This window comes from Pogona vitticeps, chromosome 2 (assembly GCF_051106095.1).
Source record: "Pogona vitticeps strain Pit_001003342236 chromosome 2, PviZW2.1, whole genome shotgun sequence".
NCBI classification, from domain to species: Eukaryota; Metazoa; Chordata; class Lepidosauria; order Squamata; family Agamidae; genus Pogona; species Pogona vitticeps.
This window is the reverse complement of record NC_135784.1, coordinates 65,688,965-65,704,741: the sequence shown is the minus strand read 5'-3', so window position 1 is coordinate 65,704,741 and position 15,777 is coordinate 65,688,965. Positions and strand designations below refer to the sequence as shown.

General features: G+C 41.0%; 1 protein-coding gene across 2 annotated transcripts in view; it reads right to left on the bottom strand.

Annotated features, from left to right (window-relative positions):
- Positions 1–3,516: 3,516 nt before the first annotated feature.
- Positions 3,517–15,777, bottom strand: part of IL17RD (interleukin 17 receptor D) — a 72,902-nt gene continuing 60,641 nt past the window's right edge. Inside the window, exons 9-13 of one of the 2 annotated variants that reach the window (XM_020799886.3) lie at positions 14,730–14,784; positions 13,981–14,091; positions 10,226–10,410; positions 6,320–7,259; positions 3,517–5,059 (exon numbers count right to left, since the gene is read on the bottom strand). In XM_020799886.3, coding sequence (XP_020655545.2) covers positions 4,944–5,059; positions 6,320–7,259; positions 10,226–10,410; positions 13,981–14,091; positions 14,730–14,784 — 1,407 coding nt within the window. In that variant the 3' untranslated portion in view covers positions 3,517–4,943. The remainder of the gene's footprint in view (positions 5,060–6,319; positions 7,260–10,225; positions 10,411–13,980; positions 14,092–14,729; positions 14,785–15,777) is intronic. The other variant, XM_020799888.3, reaches the window with a different exon arrangement.

The following is a 15,777-nucleotide window of genomic DNA, read 5'->3' as shown; positions in this document are numbered from 1 at the left end:
CAGCCCTGCCTCATTCCCTTCTTCCTTCCTTCCTTCCTTCCTGCTCGAGAGAGAAAGGGAACCACCAGCCATCGAGGAGGAGCAGCCGGCGGCGGAGCCCAGACTGGCGGCGGCAGCAGCAGCAGCAGCAGCTCCGGGAGGCGAGGTGGTGGCGGGGCCTCGCCCGGCTGCCCCCTTGCCCCCTTCTCGCTGTCTCCCCCCGAAGCCCGGTGGCCCGCCTGCCCGCCCACCCACCCCTTGCCAGGCCTCCACGGGAGTCCCAGCAGGGTGAGTTCGCCCTGTGACCGGCCGGCCGGCAGGCCAGCCCGCTGGGCAAAAAAAGCGCCTCTCTTCGCGGGCCGGAGAAAGGGTCTCGGGGCCTGTGGCCCGCTGGCGACCGCATTCCACCGGCCACCTCGGCTGCCCGGGGCCGGCGCGGAGGGAGCGAGAGAAAAGAGCAATGGCGCCTGGAGGAGAGAGAGAGAGGGAGGGAGGGAGGAGGGAAGGAAGGCGAGGGAGGGAGCCGGGCAGGCAGGCAAGCAAGCAGGAAGGGAAGGGGAAGGGAAGGGAGGTGAGGCGCACCCAGCCGGTCTCGGGGCTGCGGCTCCGCTCCGGCGGGCAGCACGTGGGGGGCGCTCCTTTGAGGCGGGCCCGGGCTCCCTGGACGGCAACTTTCCCCTCCGCCCGCCTGCCTTCCTCTCTGTGCGAAGTTTGGCTCGCCTACCTAGGTGAGAAGAAGGGGAGGGAGGGAGGGAAGGAGGAAGGGCCAGCTGAAAAGGGTCTCGTCCGAAGCCACGATGGACGCCTCCGCCTCCACCTCCTCCGGGACTCGGCGTCTGGGGCTCGAACCTGTTGCGCTTCTTCGCATTGCCGCAGGCTCGGTCCCCGAAGCGTGCCCTGGCTGGTGAAGGGAAGCGCTGGCTGTCCTCCCTCCCTCCCCCGCCCTGACTCGACTCTCCGCCCTGCTTTACGTCTCTCAGAATGATGAACTTTAAAAAAAACAGTTCGTCCCCCCCCCCGGACTAGATTGGGGGCTGGAGAGCGGGTCTCTTGTAGCTCCCATGCCGAGTTTGCTGCCTGCCGCAGCCTGGCCGCGAGGCTGAGAAACCTCGCTGGACCCTGGGTGCAAAGGATCGGGCCGATTTGCTCTTCTGCTCAACTGTCAGAGCCTTTTTGCCCCCCCCCTCAACGTCAGACGCTGGTGCCCGGTTCTCTCCCGACAGGAAGTGGAAGAAAAGACTGCCAGTCAAGTCGTTTGGTGCAGCATCTTGGCTGCCTGCTGCTTGGGGGGGTTCCAATGCGTTCTGGACCTTTGGGCAGCCCGGAGTGGACAGGTCCCAAAATGCTTTTATTGATGGGCATAGGAGCGGCTCTCGCAGAAGGGGTTGCCCTGCCCTGTAGTACCTACAGATACAACCAGCCCTTTGATGGGGACCAAACTGCTGATGCGGCCCCCGATGAATTTGAGTTTGACACCCCTGCTGTAGAGCTTCCTTGCTCCATCTGATGGTCCCCACCTCTACTGAACAGCAATTTCCACCAATCTCAGCCACCTTGCCCATTGATCACAGTGGTTGAGAGGATGTGATCTGTGTTGCATCACAACTGGAAAGCACTGGGTTGAGGAAGACTGCCACAGAGGTAAAGACAATTTTCTGACAATCTGCATTTTTGCCACTGAAATGAGTTTTTCATTCTATGGACTTTACTAGCATTTGTGCATATTATTTGTCCCAAGGCAGGAAATAATCCAGATTGGATTACAGGAAGCAAGCTGAGGGTCACTGCACAACAATTCAAGCCAAGAATAAAAGGGCAGAACAATGGAGGAATGACAAGCTGACTGCAATACCACTTTTTTTTTCACTGTTTGGAGGTCATTCAGAACAGGTAGCACAACAGAAAAAAAAAAGCTTGGAGACTGACAAGTAGGCTTGGGCACTGAAAAAAACAGGGCAACTCCATCAAGTTTCAAATCACTGCTTCTGCAAGTGTCAGAAAACTTCAGAGCTAAATGAAAGGTAGTGATGTTCCCAGGCCATATTCACATCCTTATTAGTTGGCAACAGAAAATGATGGGGGTCTTAGAGTAGGAAATGATCTAGAACAGTGGCAAGACCTCTCTCCCCACTAAATATCATATATACATAGAACAATACCAAAACAGAGACAAATACAGAATGAAAAATTGCAAAAGATAATTAAATCTTAAGCAATTCCAATGGGTTTCTTCAGGGCCTGATCACATATGGCGTGTACCCATTCCCCAACGCTCTTTGCTCCAAGAAACTGATTTTCCACATGGCTTTCAGTTTTGGAACTCAAGTGGGGTAAAAGCAGGTTGGGGGAAGGAAGGTGGTTTTTTTTCTTGTTATTGGAGGTAACATGGGCAGGAGTAACACAGAATCCCAGAATACTTATTCTCCACAGTGCAATGGAGCCCATTATTCTAATTCTTCTCACCTCTAGCTGGACTCCTACATGACATATTTGATGATGAATTTACCTCAGTCTTTTAAAAAATTCATTATCTCTGTTTTACTCTCTTAAAAACAGAAAACTAAGTTAATTAGAATAACCTGGATGCTGTGGAAAGGAAAATGCTATGGGCTGACTGCTGTATGGACTTTCAAGTAATCAGGATACACAGGCTACATTTTCAAGTGGTCAGCACATGTATAGATTCAGGCAGGTAACAGCAGTGCAGAGTTACAAAAAAAAATCAGTAAAGTTTTCAGATATGGGGAGAAATCTACTGAAACAACTCTTCAGCAAAATGTCATCTCCGTTTTGAATTATTCAAGGAAGTTTAAATTCCTTTTAATACTAGCCCGTTTCTATTAACGGCTCTAGATAGGACTAATGTTGGAATTTAGCCTAACAATTCCATTCTCATGTTTCTGCTCAGCTGAGAGTCCCCTTAAACCCAGCTGGGTTTATTTATGAGCAGACATGTATAGTAGGGGTCCACAACCCTCAGTCCACAACCCAGCAGCTGTCCGCAGCCTAAGCAGGACTGGGCCACGGACACAGATCTCCTCCCCCAGCAGTGCACCAGCATGACACGCCCCCGCACGAGCATGCCATGCCCCCCCACCGGTCCATGGTTGGGGACCACTGATGTATAGGACTGCACTGTTAGGATAGTTCTGAGACAGACACTTAAGTCTACTTACATGAATTCATCATCATCATAAAACTACAGAGCTGTGAATTGGCTCTCAATGGCTTAAACACAGTAATAAATCACCAAAAGAGTAGGCCATTGAACTCATGTAAGTTACATAGGTGTTGACTCACAAAATCTCCATTGATTCAGTGGGCTTACTCTAGTAGTAATTTACTACTGGGTGTTAGCTTGTGACTGTACATACAGATACACCAGGGCTTTCATATATTTTGAGTGGCATTTACACTTGTATTTTGTTGCTGGTTGTGCACATGAACATGTTTGTATACTTTTATGTTTTTTAATATATTTCTTTTAAAATTATTAAATAAATGGAGTTTGTTAAGTCAATACTTATTTTCTCAGTATTTTTGTGTATGATGTTAAGAACACTTTATTGGTAATACATGCAATTCTTTAGATTTGTAACAATGACTTTTGCCCTCCAACTTCATGGTTCATTATACACTATTCCAGCATCTATGAACTCAGTCCAAAACATTTATAGAGATGCACTTTTTTCTAAGCAACAAATAATTAATACTAAAATGAAAATTTGAAGAGAACTAGGAAACACAAATGAGTTTCAAACTATTATTAAGATGAAATGGCAAAATAAAGGTTAACATAAATATGTCCACAGGTTAATGTAAGACTAAGAAACATGAAATTTAAAACTTTCTGCCAAAACACAATGAATATAAAAACACTGAATAAAAGTTTTAAACACAAACAGACTTTAACCAAAAGGAAAGATTTTGTTTTCAATACAGCCTATTTTTAAAAAATAGGTCTTGTCTTTGGCATTTTAACACAGTGAATCCCTTCCTCTCCTCTGCAGATCCTACTGTACACCTATCTTACTTTAGCATTTAGAACTAGAAGCAATTCTATATAATACACTGAATCAAAAAGCCACATATTTTGGCTACTTACTTTGTTCAGCACTACATGAATGCCTCCTCTTGTGCTTTTTTTTCAATTATTATTTTTATAGCTATACCCCTATTCTCCCTTGCTCCCTGGAAAGAGGATTGTAGAAGCTTTTGATTTTAACTAACTATGGCTTCTGAAAAGCAATTAACGGTTAACTACTAGAAATCTATGTTTTGACAAGGGGGTGCTCCTCCCATTCACTAGTCCACTGCATTTTAGGTGTGCCCCCTGCTTAGGCCATGGCTCAGTCTAGTGTTAACATTAACTGTGGCCATTTTCAAAATAAGCCATAATCAAACTATAGTTTATTCAATTGATGTGATTGAACTAATCACAGTTATTTGTTAATCATGATTCCCTCAAACCAAAATGGGAAGCTGCAGTTAAGAAAATCTGAAAGTATATGGTTCCAAAACTGTCTTCCCAATCATACTGGAGGAAAAACAAGTACAGTATGGGAGTATGTGAACCTGAACTTGTTCATGTAGCTTTAACGTAATGCTTTAGTGGTATCTGGTATTTCTTGTGTCCTTTGTACTTTTTCAAAATATACATTCCATATTAGAAAGGAACTGAATTTTAACTTCCATAAAAAATAACTTCATCACTAAATCCAATATGGTTGTAAAAATTCATTTTTAAAATCTGAAGTGTAATAAAATCTTGACTATAAAAGAATATCTTTTATTGAAAAAAAGAGAAAAAAAATATAAAAACATACTGGCCATAAACTCCCCAAGAAGCAAAAGATACTCCTCCAGGAAAGTATTATTTTCCTTTCAAGTAAGTCGAGTGGCTGTGATGATGCATACACAGAGGCTATTGATAAAGTGGCAATGCGTAACAATCTTGCAGTGTGTTATAAAGGTGCAACTGCCTGCAGTTCTTCAGTATGGATACGGCAATTAAGTTCTGCTTTACACATTCCAGGCATTAGGGATTTGGTATCGGCAAGCAAAGGCGGTTCCTCTTCTCCTAGGAATAATAATTTTTAAAAAGTCAGAAATATCCTGTAAATCAGTTTGTTTAATTTCACTTCAAAATAGTTAACTAGAAAAACATAAGTATACAAATGAACTTTAGAATTAAACTCCACAATTAAAAATAATTTGGGATATGACCTACTAAGATCACCAATGTCAGTAGTTTTTAAAAAAACAAAACAAAATCAAGCTTCTGTGGCACCTGAGCCATAGAAGAAGAAGAAAAACCCCACAAGAACAGAACCTTCTCACATTTCTTCTGTCTCAGTCACCTTTTACCCAGAATTTCAAAGGGGATCCTCTTGAGAGGTGTGAGATGGGCAAGCAAAAGGGCCAGAATCAATCTAATGTACCTCATTCATGATCAAAACCTATGAGTTTGACTTACATACTTGACCTCTATCGGTCATGGCATTTTGAGTCCTGTCAATGTCCACACACAACCAAAAAGAAAAGGCAAAGGCAAAACCCTACATTTCTAGCTCTCCGGTTGCAAACATTTGAGTGTGTTATCATCAGATCTATGTGAAAGCAGAGATTTCGAGTGTCCTGGGAACACAGCAGTGTTTCCCAGCCGAATGTGGGCACATGGGCTCCACGTGGGCAGTCTTCCTGCTGGTCTTTCCAAACGGGAGAGTGTTATATTTTTCCTCCATCATAATTGTTGATGGGAGCTGTAGTTTTAAACTACAACTCCCATCAACTCCAGCCAGCATGGCTAAGTCATTATAGGATTGTGCAAACTATTGATTAAAACCTGTAGAAAATATGAGGCTGAAGAAGGGTGGACTAGAACCTTACAGATTCTTTAACAGTCATTTTACTTTAGCAGTGCTTTACACGGAATCTGATGAATATGTTAAGAAGAGCAGCATGGCTTCTGTTTTCTTTAAACTTAAGTCTGACAGTGGCAACATTCACAAAGGTTAACCAAGAAAAAAAATGCAAGGACACTACCATGGATAGGATGGATAAACCCTACATTTCCGGCTCTCATTTTGTAAAGTTTGAGAGCGCTGATTAGACATAGTGGAAGCATAGGCAGTCTTCCTGCTGACCTTTCAGGATTTTGTCATTATTAAAACATTACCAGTACAGAATATATGGTCCAGCAGGAGGGTGTATGTGGCAATTATCCCATTCTGATAACAATTCTGGCAAACTGGGCTTGAGTGAGATAATTGAGGGTTTTTAGTTGGGTTCGTAAAGACTGCCATTTTGATGTACGTTTCTCTCTGGTGCTCCATCTTACCCAATCCAGACGAAGAGGAGACACTTTCTGTAATGGAAGAGGTTTCAGTTTGGTCTGCTAAGAGGCCTTCCATTAAAGGCAAGGATAACTCAGATGAAGGAACAGAAGAGTCGTAAATTCCAGAATCCCGAGGCATATCTGGGAGATTGGCAGCTTTTACAACCTGTAGCAATGGTGGAAGAATCAAGCTGCCATTTTGCATGTCCTGAGGTTCTCTGTCCTCGCTAAGATTCAAATGTTGCATCATACAATGAGAGTCTGAATTTAAAGGTGGAATAATATTTGCATCAGTTCTTAGGTAAAAGTCTCCATCAGTCACCTGTTTACTGACTAAGTCATTCAATACCAATCCAGAATCAAATTTTGCCATCACAGGCTCTTGGTAATGTATAGGAGCTGGGAGAAAGGAAACAAATTGCTTTTCAAACCAGTCAGGTTCCTGGTCAATGTATTGGTGCATGTTGCAAATAGCTACATAAAGGGATCGTCCAGATTTGTTCCTGAAATAATTTCTTTTGCTAATGTGCACAGGATACAACTCAGAATCATGAAGGCTAATATCTCTGGAATGTAAATGTGAATAAAGCTGAGGCAGGTTATCCATGAGCTTATACTTTGCAGTCAATTCAAGAATACCGGGAATGTCACCCTCGCAGGAGTAATCAAAATAGACAGCAATGAACTTGCAGAGATCATGTGGATTGAGTTTTGCATGGCGCAGCTTTTCTGTGATTGTAGATACAGCAAGCATAAAGAGTTCTCCTTTCCCAGTTTCCTTTTCCCGGGATCCTTTGTGCTTCCAGTTCTTTTTTTCCACAAAGTATTTCATTCCCTTGGAACACACAATGATGACATAGTGGGATTCATTGATTTTTCGATGAAGCCACTCTTTCTGGCCTTCTTTAGAAATCCTCAGATCTTCCCATAAATCTAAAGAAACCTGGAAGAAGGAAGTAGAGATTACAACCATAATCAAACAGACTCGCACTCAACAGCCAATCCATTTTACGTATTCTCAATTATGAGTATGTGCGTATACATGCAGGTATGCATAGATGCACTGGTGAGTAAGTGTTCTTTATAGGTTTGCCTCAGGGCATGTCATGGTTTGAGATGATTCTTGATCAAAGCAGTACTGATTTAACAGTAATAGACATTTGTGCTGATAATGGCCTAAAGCCCATAGCTAGTCCCAACTAAAATAGATCCACTGAATAAATTGAACTTATTTGTTGGCTTATCAAGCCATTGATTTAATGAGTCTACTCCAGCTGGGACTATTGACTGAATTCAGGACAAGATTTCAGACACTTCACACATCAAGATAAGCCCCCGTGAGAGTGCCAGGTGGGTGGCCATGGCCTCATATAGGTGGTGTAAGGACATCATATGCAAACAACTGTTGTAGATGAACTGCCCTAATATTTACCAAATCTGTTCCTGTATGTTATAAAATCTGTAGCAGAAAGGAATATTTGCTAAGAATAAGAATCCATTTAATTGCAATAAGGAATCATAATAGTGATTCATACCTAACCAAAAAGAAAAAAGAAAAGAAATAGGTACTAAATGACCATATTGCATGAAGAGACTGACTCTTCATGCAATATGGAGTCTGAGGATGTCACAGACTGACATCGTCAGACTCCAGTAAAGCAGTTGAATAAAGCAGCTGTAATGTTACCTACCCACTTTTCACTGCTAAGTAATGTTCCTTCAAAACTCATATCCATAAGCTGATAAGAGTCTGATGTTCCCATTACTATCTGTGATTCAAGGTAATACTGCAAACATGTAGAGGTTGAGTACAAGAAGCCTTAGCTACACAAATTAGCATGTCCAAAGTGATTTTTACAGCTTCAGAATTTCCCATACAATTTAAACATCTCCTTGGATGTGTAACTCAAGCCAATGAACAAAATTACTTGAAAAGATACTTAGACAAGATTTGCTGAGCTTCCAGGCATCACTTTGTACATGTTACCATAGACCACTCATTCTGACAGAAATATTTTTCATCCATAAAACTGATTCCCAAGATAATTCTATAGATTAAAATAAGTAAGCCCTGGATCTCAAACACTGTATACGCTTTATACAAGGAACGGCACTAGCATCTTGGTCTCTATTGCGATTAATAGTCCGTATATTTATCTAATATTTGAAATAACTTTAGTGAAGATCTAACATTTCACTTTCAACAGCTTTTGAGGTTTATCTTCAAACTGCCTTCTCAATGCACAGTACTTTAAAATTTTAATGGGCAGTTTAATGGTAAGTGTACAAATTCCTGGTTCATTTTATCCTAAACAAAGGACTTGCACACCTTACAGAGGCGGAACTCATCCTAGTGCTTGATGTCCAGCCCTTTCTCCCTTAGCTGTGTTTTGTTTCCAATTTTTTGGTGAAGAGAAGTGTACCATGTTAGATTGTGCTGTCAAAGTAGTAGCTCATGGAAAAAGAAAAATGAGGGACTGCCCTCTAAAATGACAGCAAGCAGCCCAGGCTCTCTCGTTTGAGTGACTATTAGATCAGATCAGAAGTGGACAAAAACAGTGTTCCTCCACATGCTAATGGACTACAGGTCCTATCATCCTTCATTATTGGCTATGCAGACTAGCATGGATGCGAATCACAATCCAATGACTCTGTAAAACCACACCGTCCTGAGACAGCTAATCAGCTGAGAGTTTTAAATTCAGGGCTGGGAAGGGTGAAATTACTGCTTGCTCCAGGTGAGCTATCAATTGTGAGGCTGACTTATTTCACCAGAGACTGAACCAACAAGAACATAGGAAAAAATACAGTTTACCAAGTAGTAACAGCCTCTTCCTAATGTCTCCATAAACTCTAATGCACACAGAGTTAATCCTATTTGACTAAGTGCCCAACATTCATTTCTGTGTCAAAAATGGCTGCAAAGAGAAATACTGAAATGAATACTTCACAGAAGCCCTGTGGATCTGACTGACTGAAGATAAACCATTTCTAGCATTAATATGTTCCTTGTAAACAAACTAGATGTTACAGCAGACCTGGGCAAAATGCGCACTACGAGCCACATACAGCTCACGAGCTGCTCCTGTCTGACCCGCCGGTCGTCTCTCCAGTCCGGTGTTCAAGCACTTGTTCAAGCCCAAGACAGACGGGATTTCTCTCACTGAACAAGTTGAACATCAAAACCATTTATAGCTTTTTGTCTAAAGTTGATCAGTTGCTTATCTTTAACATACCGCAAAAAACTCTTTAGTATTTGTGAAGATTAACAAGTTTAAAATAAAACAATCATAACATCACTGTTTCATTTTATTTTTAAGTAAAGATGGTTCAGCCCCCGAACACAGTTCAGATTTTTCATGTGGTCCCCTATAGAAATTAATTGCTCACCCATGTGCTACAGTAATCTCTTTTAAAAGTAACTGAAGGAGAATAATGCTGGCAATTTCTTAGACAAAGATTTGTCCACTAGAGGTCAGACGTGGTGTATGGATCTCTTTACACAAATATAAGAACAAAAACACCCTCAAAAACCAACATTTAAATAATACAAATACCAATTAATTTCAAACCTCACAGAGACAGGATTAGCCCTGAACAATGAAGTCTGAATAAATCTTGCAAGCTAATATTTTCTCATTTTGACTTCACTAAATCTAGCTATTTGAAATGCACATTTTTACTTATTTTGAATTTTTTTTAGAAAAAAAGATGGAATGAACAAAGAACATTTTGAGGGAAAATAGATTCCAAAATGTTAAAAAAATAACATTCGCTAAATGTATGAGTTCCTCTTCCATGGGTAGGGAATTTTAAATATTCGTCAGAAGGTTATGTGTATATAATTTGCATGTTTCTGTACACACTTGGACAAGCACAAAGCAGTGTCAACCATTAGAAAAATTTTACCTCACAGCCACAGAAGTCCTGAAGAAAATAAGCAAAGCACTGGATGACATTAATGTGCTTCTGACAGTCTTTATTGGAATAGCAGATGAACACTTTGGGGCGAGGCCTTTGCCTTTCCACATGGAGAGCCGAAGAGTAGGTTGAAGACTCTGAACTCTCCTCATCTAAATGGGAATAGATATTTTCTAAATTGAAACAAAAAAATTGAAAGTGAAGTATTTTACTATCTACATACATATCAGCGCCCCCCCAAACTTGTAAACAATGTACCGTAGTCTGTCTATTTTGCCCTTATTCCAAAAACATTCTGGATTTCCTTTCACCCTCAAATACTGAAAGACAAAATGCACTTTGGGCATTTAGAATTGCTGAAATAACTACCACTTATGGGTTAGATGAATGCCTACTGCCTAAGCAGTTCAAATTACTCAAACATAGGTATGCATTCTCATGAGCAGAGAGGACTGGGCCAACCCTGTCACTCAGCAAAGTGAGGTAGCTGTCTCAAGCAAAACATTTTGGGTGTCCTAACAGGAAAGATGATGATGATTAGAACAACAGGTGAACTATAACAGATGAAAAACACATCAGGAAAAAAAACTGAAGTCAAAACTACAGCATATGCCATTAAAATCCTTGCCTCTGCAGCCACTCAGTCGCTAGAAGGCCACTCAAATGACAAGTCTGCTCTCTGTAGACATACTGGCTGGCTGATTGTGGAGTCCTACAGTCCAAAAACATAAGCTTTTCAAGTTCTAGCATTTAGCATTGGTCAGGGCAAGCAATTAGTACAGATGGAGTTTTTTGTTCATTTTTGGTTCTTTTGAAGGAGTTCCTCATTCATTTTCAGGTCTTTCACTAGAAAATGGAATGTTTCTTTCATTTCATTTTTTTTCCTGTTTGTGTTCTGTCTGGCATTATTCTAAAACCCTAAAAGAACCCTTACACTACTACAAAAAGCAGGGGCAAGGCAGGCAAGAGAATTAGTTAAAACAACAACAGTTAAAGGCCCGCTCAAACTGAAACAACTAGAATATAACATTTCTCTCTGCCCTGTTGTGGTTGTTGTTACATGCTGTCAAGTCACCTCTGACTTATGGCTTCTCTGTGAATAAATGATCTCTGAAATGTCTGTCCTCAAGAACCCTGCTCAGTTGTTGTAAACTCAGGCCTATGGATTCCTTTAGGCAGCCAATCCATCTCATATTTAGGTCTTCCTCTTTTCCTGTTGTCTTCAACCTTTCCCAGCATTATTGTCTTTTTCAGAGAATATTGCCTTCTCGTAATGTGCCCAAAGTAGGCCAGCTTCAGTTCAGGCTTGATTTTGCTTTAAGATCCACTTGTTCATCTTGGCAGTCTAGGGCAGTGGTTTCTAACCTTTGTTACTCAGGTGTTTTTGAACTGCAACTCCCAGAAACCTCAGCCAGCAGAGCTGATGGTGAAGGCTTCTGGGAGTTGCAGTCCAAAAACATCTGAGTAACAAAGGTTAAGAACCAGTGGTCTAGGGGGTATCCACAAAGCTTTCCAGCACTACACTTCAAACAAATCAATTTTTTCATTTGTAGATCAGCCATTCTCAACCTTTTTTGGGGGGGGGGAAGATGGCCATAAACATAGTATGAAAGAAATATAGGCTAAATCAGGATTGTATAAGTCGCATAATAAACCTTATAGTGTGTGAAGAATTGTTTCCAGTCTGTGGGCCCCTTCAAATATGTCAGGGCCCCCAGGTGTAGATTATCTTGACTCTGATCTCTAGTGACACATCCTTATACCTAATGATATTTTCTAATTTCTTCATTGCTGGCCTTTCTAGTTGCAGTCTTTTGACCTTTTTTTGCTGCAGTCTCTATATTGGATAGAAGATTGAACAATGGTATACAATCTCAATTTCTTCACTGTTCATGTTAAAGTGATGTAGTTCTTCTGTAATCATGATTTTTGCCTTCTTAATGTTCAACTGCAGTCCTGCTTTGGTGCTTTCTTCTTTCACTCCCCCAAAAGTTGTTTCAAGCCATTCCTGCTTTCTGCCAGTGAGAGGGTATTATCTGCATATCTTAAATTATTGATTTTTTCCCTCTCCAATTTTCACTCCTCCTTCATCTGATCACTTTGTAGTTGTGTGACTGAAAATATCTTGTTCCAATCCACTTTAGTTCACTGACACCACACACCGCAATGTTTATACACTCTATTTCTTTCTTTCTAGTTTCCAGTTCAGCTTGATTCATACTTCTCACTTTCCATGTTCTAATTACAAGTGTTGTGCAGCACTGGATTTTCCTTTCACATCTGTGCATGACAGCCACTAGCCATCCCTTTGGCTTTAATCTAATTGTGTTGCTAGTGGCATAGCTATTTGTACTGTTCATTTGTACTGTCCCCCAGTAGCTGACTGAGTACTTTCTGACCTGGGAGTCTCATTTTTCAGCACATTTTTCAATTTGGACTTTCTTGTCATAGAGTTTTTACGGTAAGGAAAGTTCTGCAGGGGTTTACCATTACCACCTTCTACACAGTAGTAACAAAAAGTTAGCTTGAGTGCCACCACTATTGCATCCTCCACTGGTGTTGCCATTGGCTATCACTGCTGCCCAGCAGCTGCCTTGATGAGAATGGATGTGTCTTAGTCTGCTGTCTCAGCTGTGACCATTCTACCTTGGGTGACTCTGCTAGATGTCCAGACTCATAATGGAGTCTGGCCTCCTAATGTTACTGCTCTCAGCTTCATTGAGACACCCAAACCCCGTCACTACATTAAGGTGTGCATCTAGTGATATATTCTCTTCTCTTTCTTGAGTCCAACACCAGCAGTAAGCAAAAAAAAAAAAAAATGCAAGAAAGGAATGAAAGGGGAAAAAAGCAAGAGAAATCCCCATGAAATTGGGGGGGGGGTATTTTTAAATCCCAAATTGACACACTGGTATCACAGACAGGCTGCCCTTTCTAGAAAAAAAGGGCAGAAATTATCCGTAGACACAAAGAAATAGTACAATCAAATTAGATGGCACCATGGCCGTAGCATCACAAAGATCCTGCGCACAAGGAAGGACTGAAGCAAAGAGCATTTATTACCAGGTTCCAACCAATCCAGGCCCTTCTACAACTGAAAAGTATCTCTCCTTGTCTACTGAACATTCTGATTGTCTGCTCACAGCAGCTCTTGCAACACTATTTGATGAAACATTTCCTAGGTTATTTCTCATACAAGGTAAAGGAAAGGGCAAATGAAAGTGGGAAACACAATAGAATCAGAAGCTTACATGCTCTTTTGTTAATATGAAACACTTGGGTTTAAGCAGTGCTCTTTCTGGAATCAATGAAAGAACCTGAGAAACCAAAGTCAACATTTCTTTCATGTTTTTCTCTGTGTCTGTTAACCTGAAAGACCCATCTCTAGCAATCAGCATGATAAATATGCAAAAAGACATCAATTTTGTTCAGGTGGATAAGAACAGCTGATGCAGTTCTTAGGCCACTATGAATATGTGGCTGCTCCCCAGGGGTATGATCACAAGCAGTTTCATTGATTGCTTGATACACTGCAGCCTTGTGCTCCCAAGGGTTCGCTGGAATCTGCTGAGCAGAGACAAGTTAGCTTCAATATAGGCTTACAGTTAAGCTGGAGATTCCATGTGCGGAAGGATTTAAAGGCATGAACTTCAGACAACAGAATCCAGATTCTGAACAAATCAATTTCCCTTGATGTTATAGCCCTACTCTTAAAAAAGTATCCTCTAAAAAAAATTACATACCTTGTTGTTTCTTGCGACACATCACGGTAAAAAGTGTTGCAAACGCTGAGATGACAACCAAGGGAACAGTAATGGCTATTGCCCTTATTGGCCCTGCCCATGGGGAATGCACTATGAAAAGGGAGAGCAACAAAGAATGCATGAATGAATCAATGAATCAATCAATCAACCAACCAACCAATGAACCAACAAACAAACTCTGCTCCAGCAGACATTGAAACAATCACATCTTCTAGTTAGTATCTTTGCTGACAGACACATCGATAACTAAATGGTTCTTGTTATATCGCTAAATTATATAATATACCCATTACATTGTTTATGGTTCAGTTTAGTCTATTGCACTATATGTTTCAGAAATACAGACTGCCATTCTCCTATTTTTATATAATTTAGATGTCAAGATTACACAACTTTCCAGCAATTAATTATTACAATTACTATAAAAGCTTCACAGAACACACTTTCAATCCAGGCAAACTAGAAGTTTTTACATTCACTGTGTTTATATAAATTCTGCACCCCTTCTTTTTGGCAATGCTATAGGGCACCAAATGGAACTGGAGTAATCAAAGTCTGGACATGTACGTTCTCCTCCTCTCTACTTGTTATTTTAAGAGGTTTAAGAGTTGACCAATAACCCTTTGTCATTTTTTAAACCTACCTGGGCCATTCCTGTAAATCTTAAGAAGCAATTTCAGAAGAAATGACAAAGTAACAGAAGAACAACAAGAACAAAAGTACAGTACCTGGTTTTAATGCGTAGTGCATTGTTTTCCTTGTTGTATTGGTATCGTCAACCAGCTATTAAAAGATTAACAGAGCAGATCTTATTTTAAAAGGTACATGACAATGGCCCAAATCCAACATACTATTTAAATCTTAAACCCTTGTTCTCTTGCCTCTCCCTCTGCTGCCATTAGAACTGCTCAAAAAATCCACTCCAAATGACTTGTTGCTTTCACTCTAATGTTAACAGAAGTTCCACAATGCATCTTGTGCTTGCTCTCCCTCCTTCCCTCGCTCTCTCTTTTAGAGAAAAGCAAAAGTAAGTAAAGTAAGCAATAAGTAAAAGTTTTATTATGTGGTCATAGACCCGATTAGGCAGAGATAAATACATAGAATAAATACATAGTATAGTATAAAAGCAAAAGAAGTGCTAAGCAGCTAAGCTTCTTCAAGGATGAGGTTGGGAAGCATTTATGCACTGGTTCATAAATGCTATATCATCTGATAACTGCAGAATCAAGTGATGACTTGCTTGCATGAAGGACAAGTTGCTTACCCGTAACTGTAGTTCTTCGGGTGATCATCTGTGAATTCACACATATAAGTTTTATTCTGTGCCTGTGTGAACATTTTTAGAAACTTCTAGAGCCCAAAGAAGTGTTTAGGACACAACCTTTCCATCATGAATTCTCCCCACCTCTGAGGGTAATCCTCAGTGATGTCTGTGTGCTGCAGACCCCCAACACAATAGGAGTTGCATGGCAGACTGAGGGATGGGTGGGTGAGTTATGTGAATTCACAGGTGACCACTCAATTAACTACAGTTACAGGTAAGCAACCTGTCTTCTTTCTTCATGGTCTCTGTGAAATCACATACGTGGGTGAGTGGCAAACATTTACTGGCTGGTATGATATGCTAATACAGAGAAGATCACTGCTCTACCAAATGCAGCATCAAGCTCAGCCCTATGTCCAAACTATAATGTCTGATGGCACACCACAGAGATTGTCTAAATAATAAGTTAGCACAATCATTTTATGCTTTGTTGTTGTTGTTTAGTCATTTAG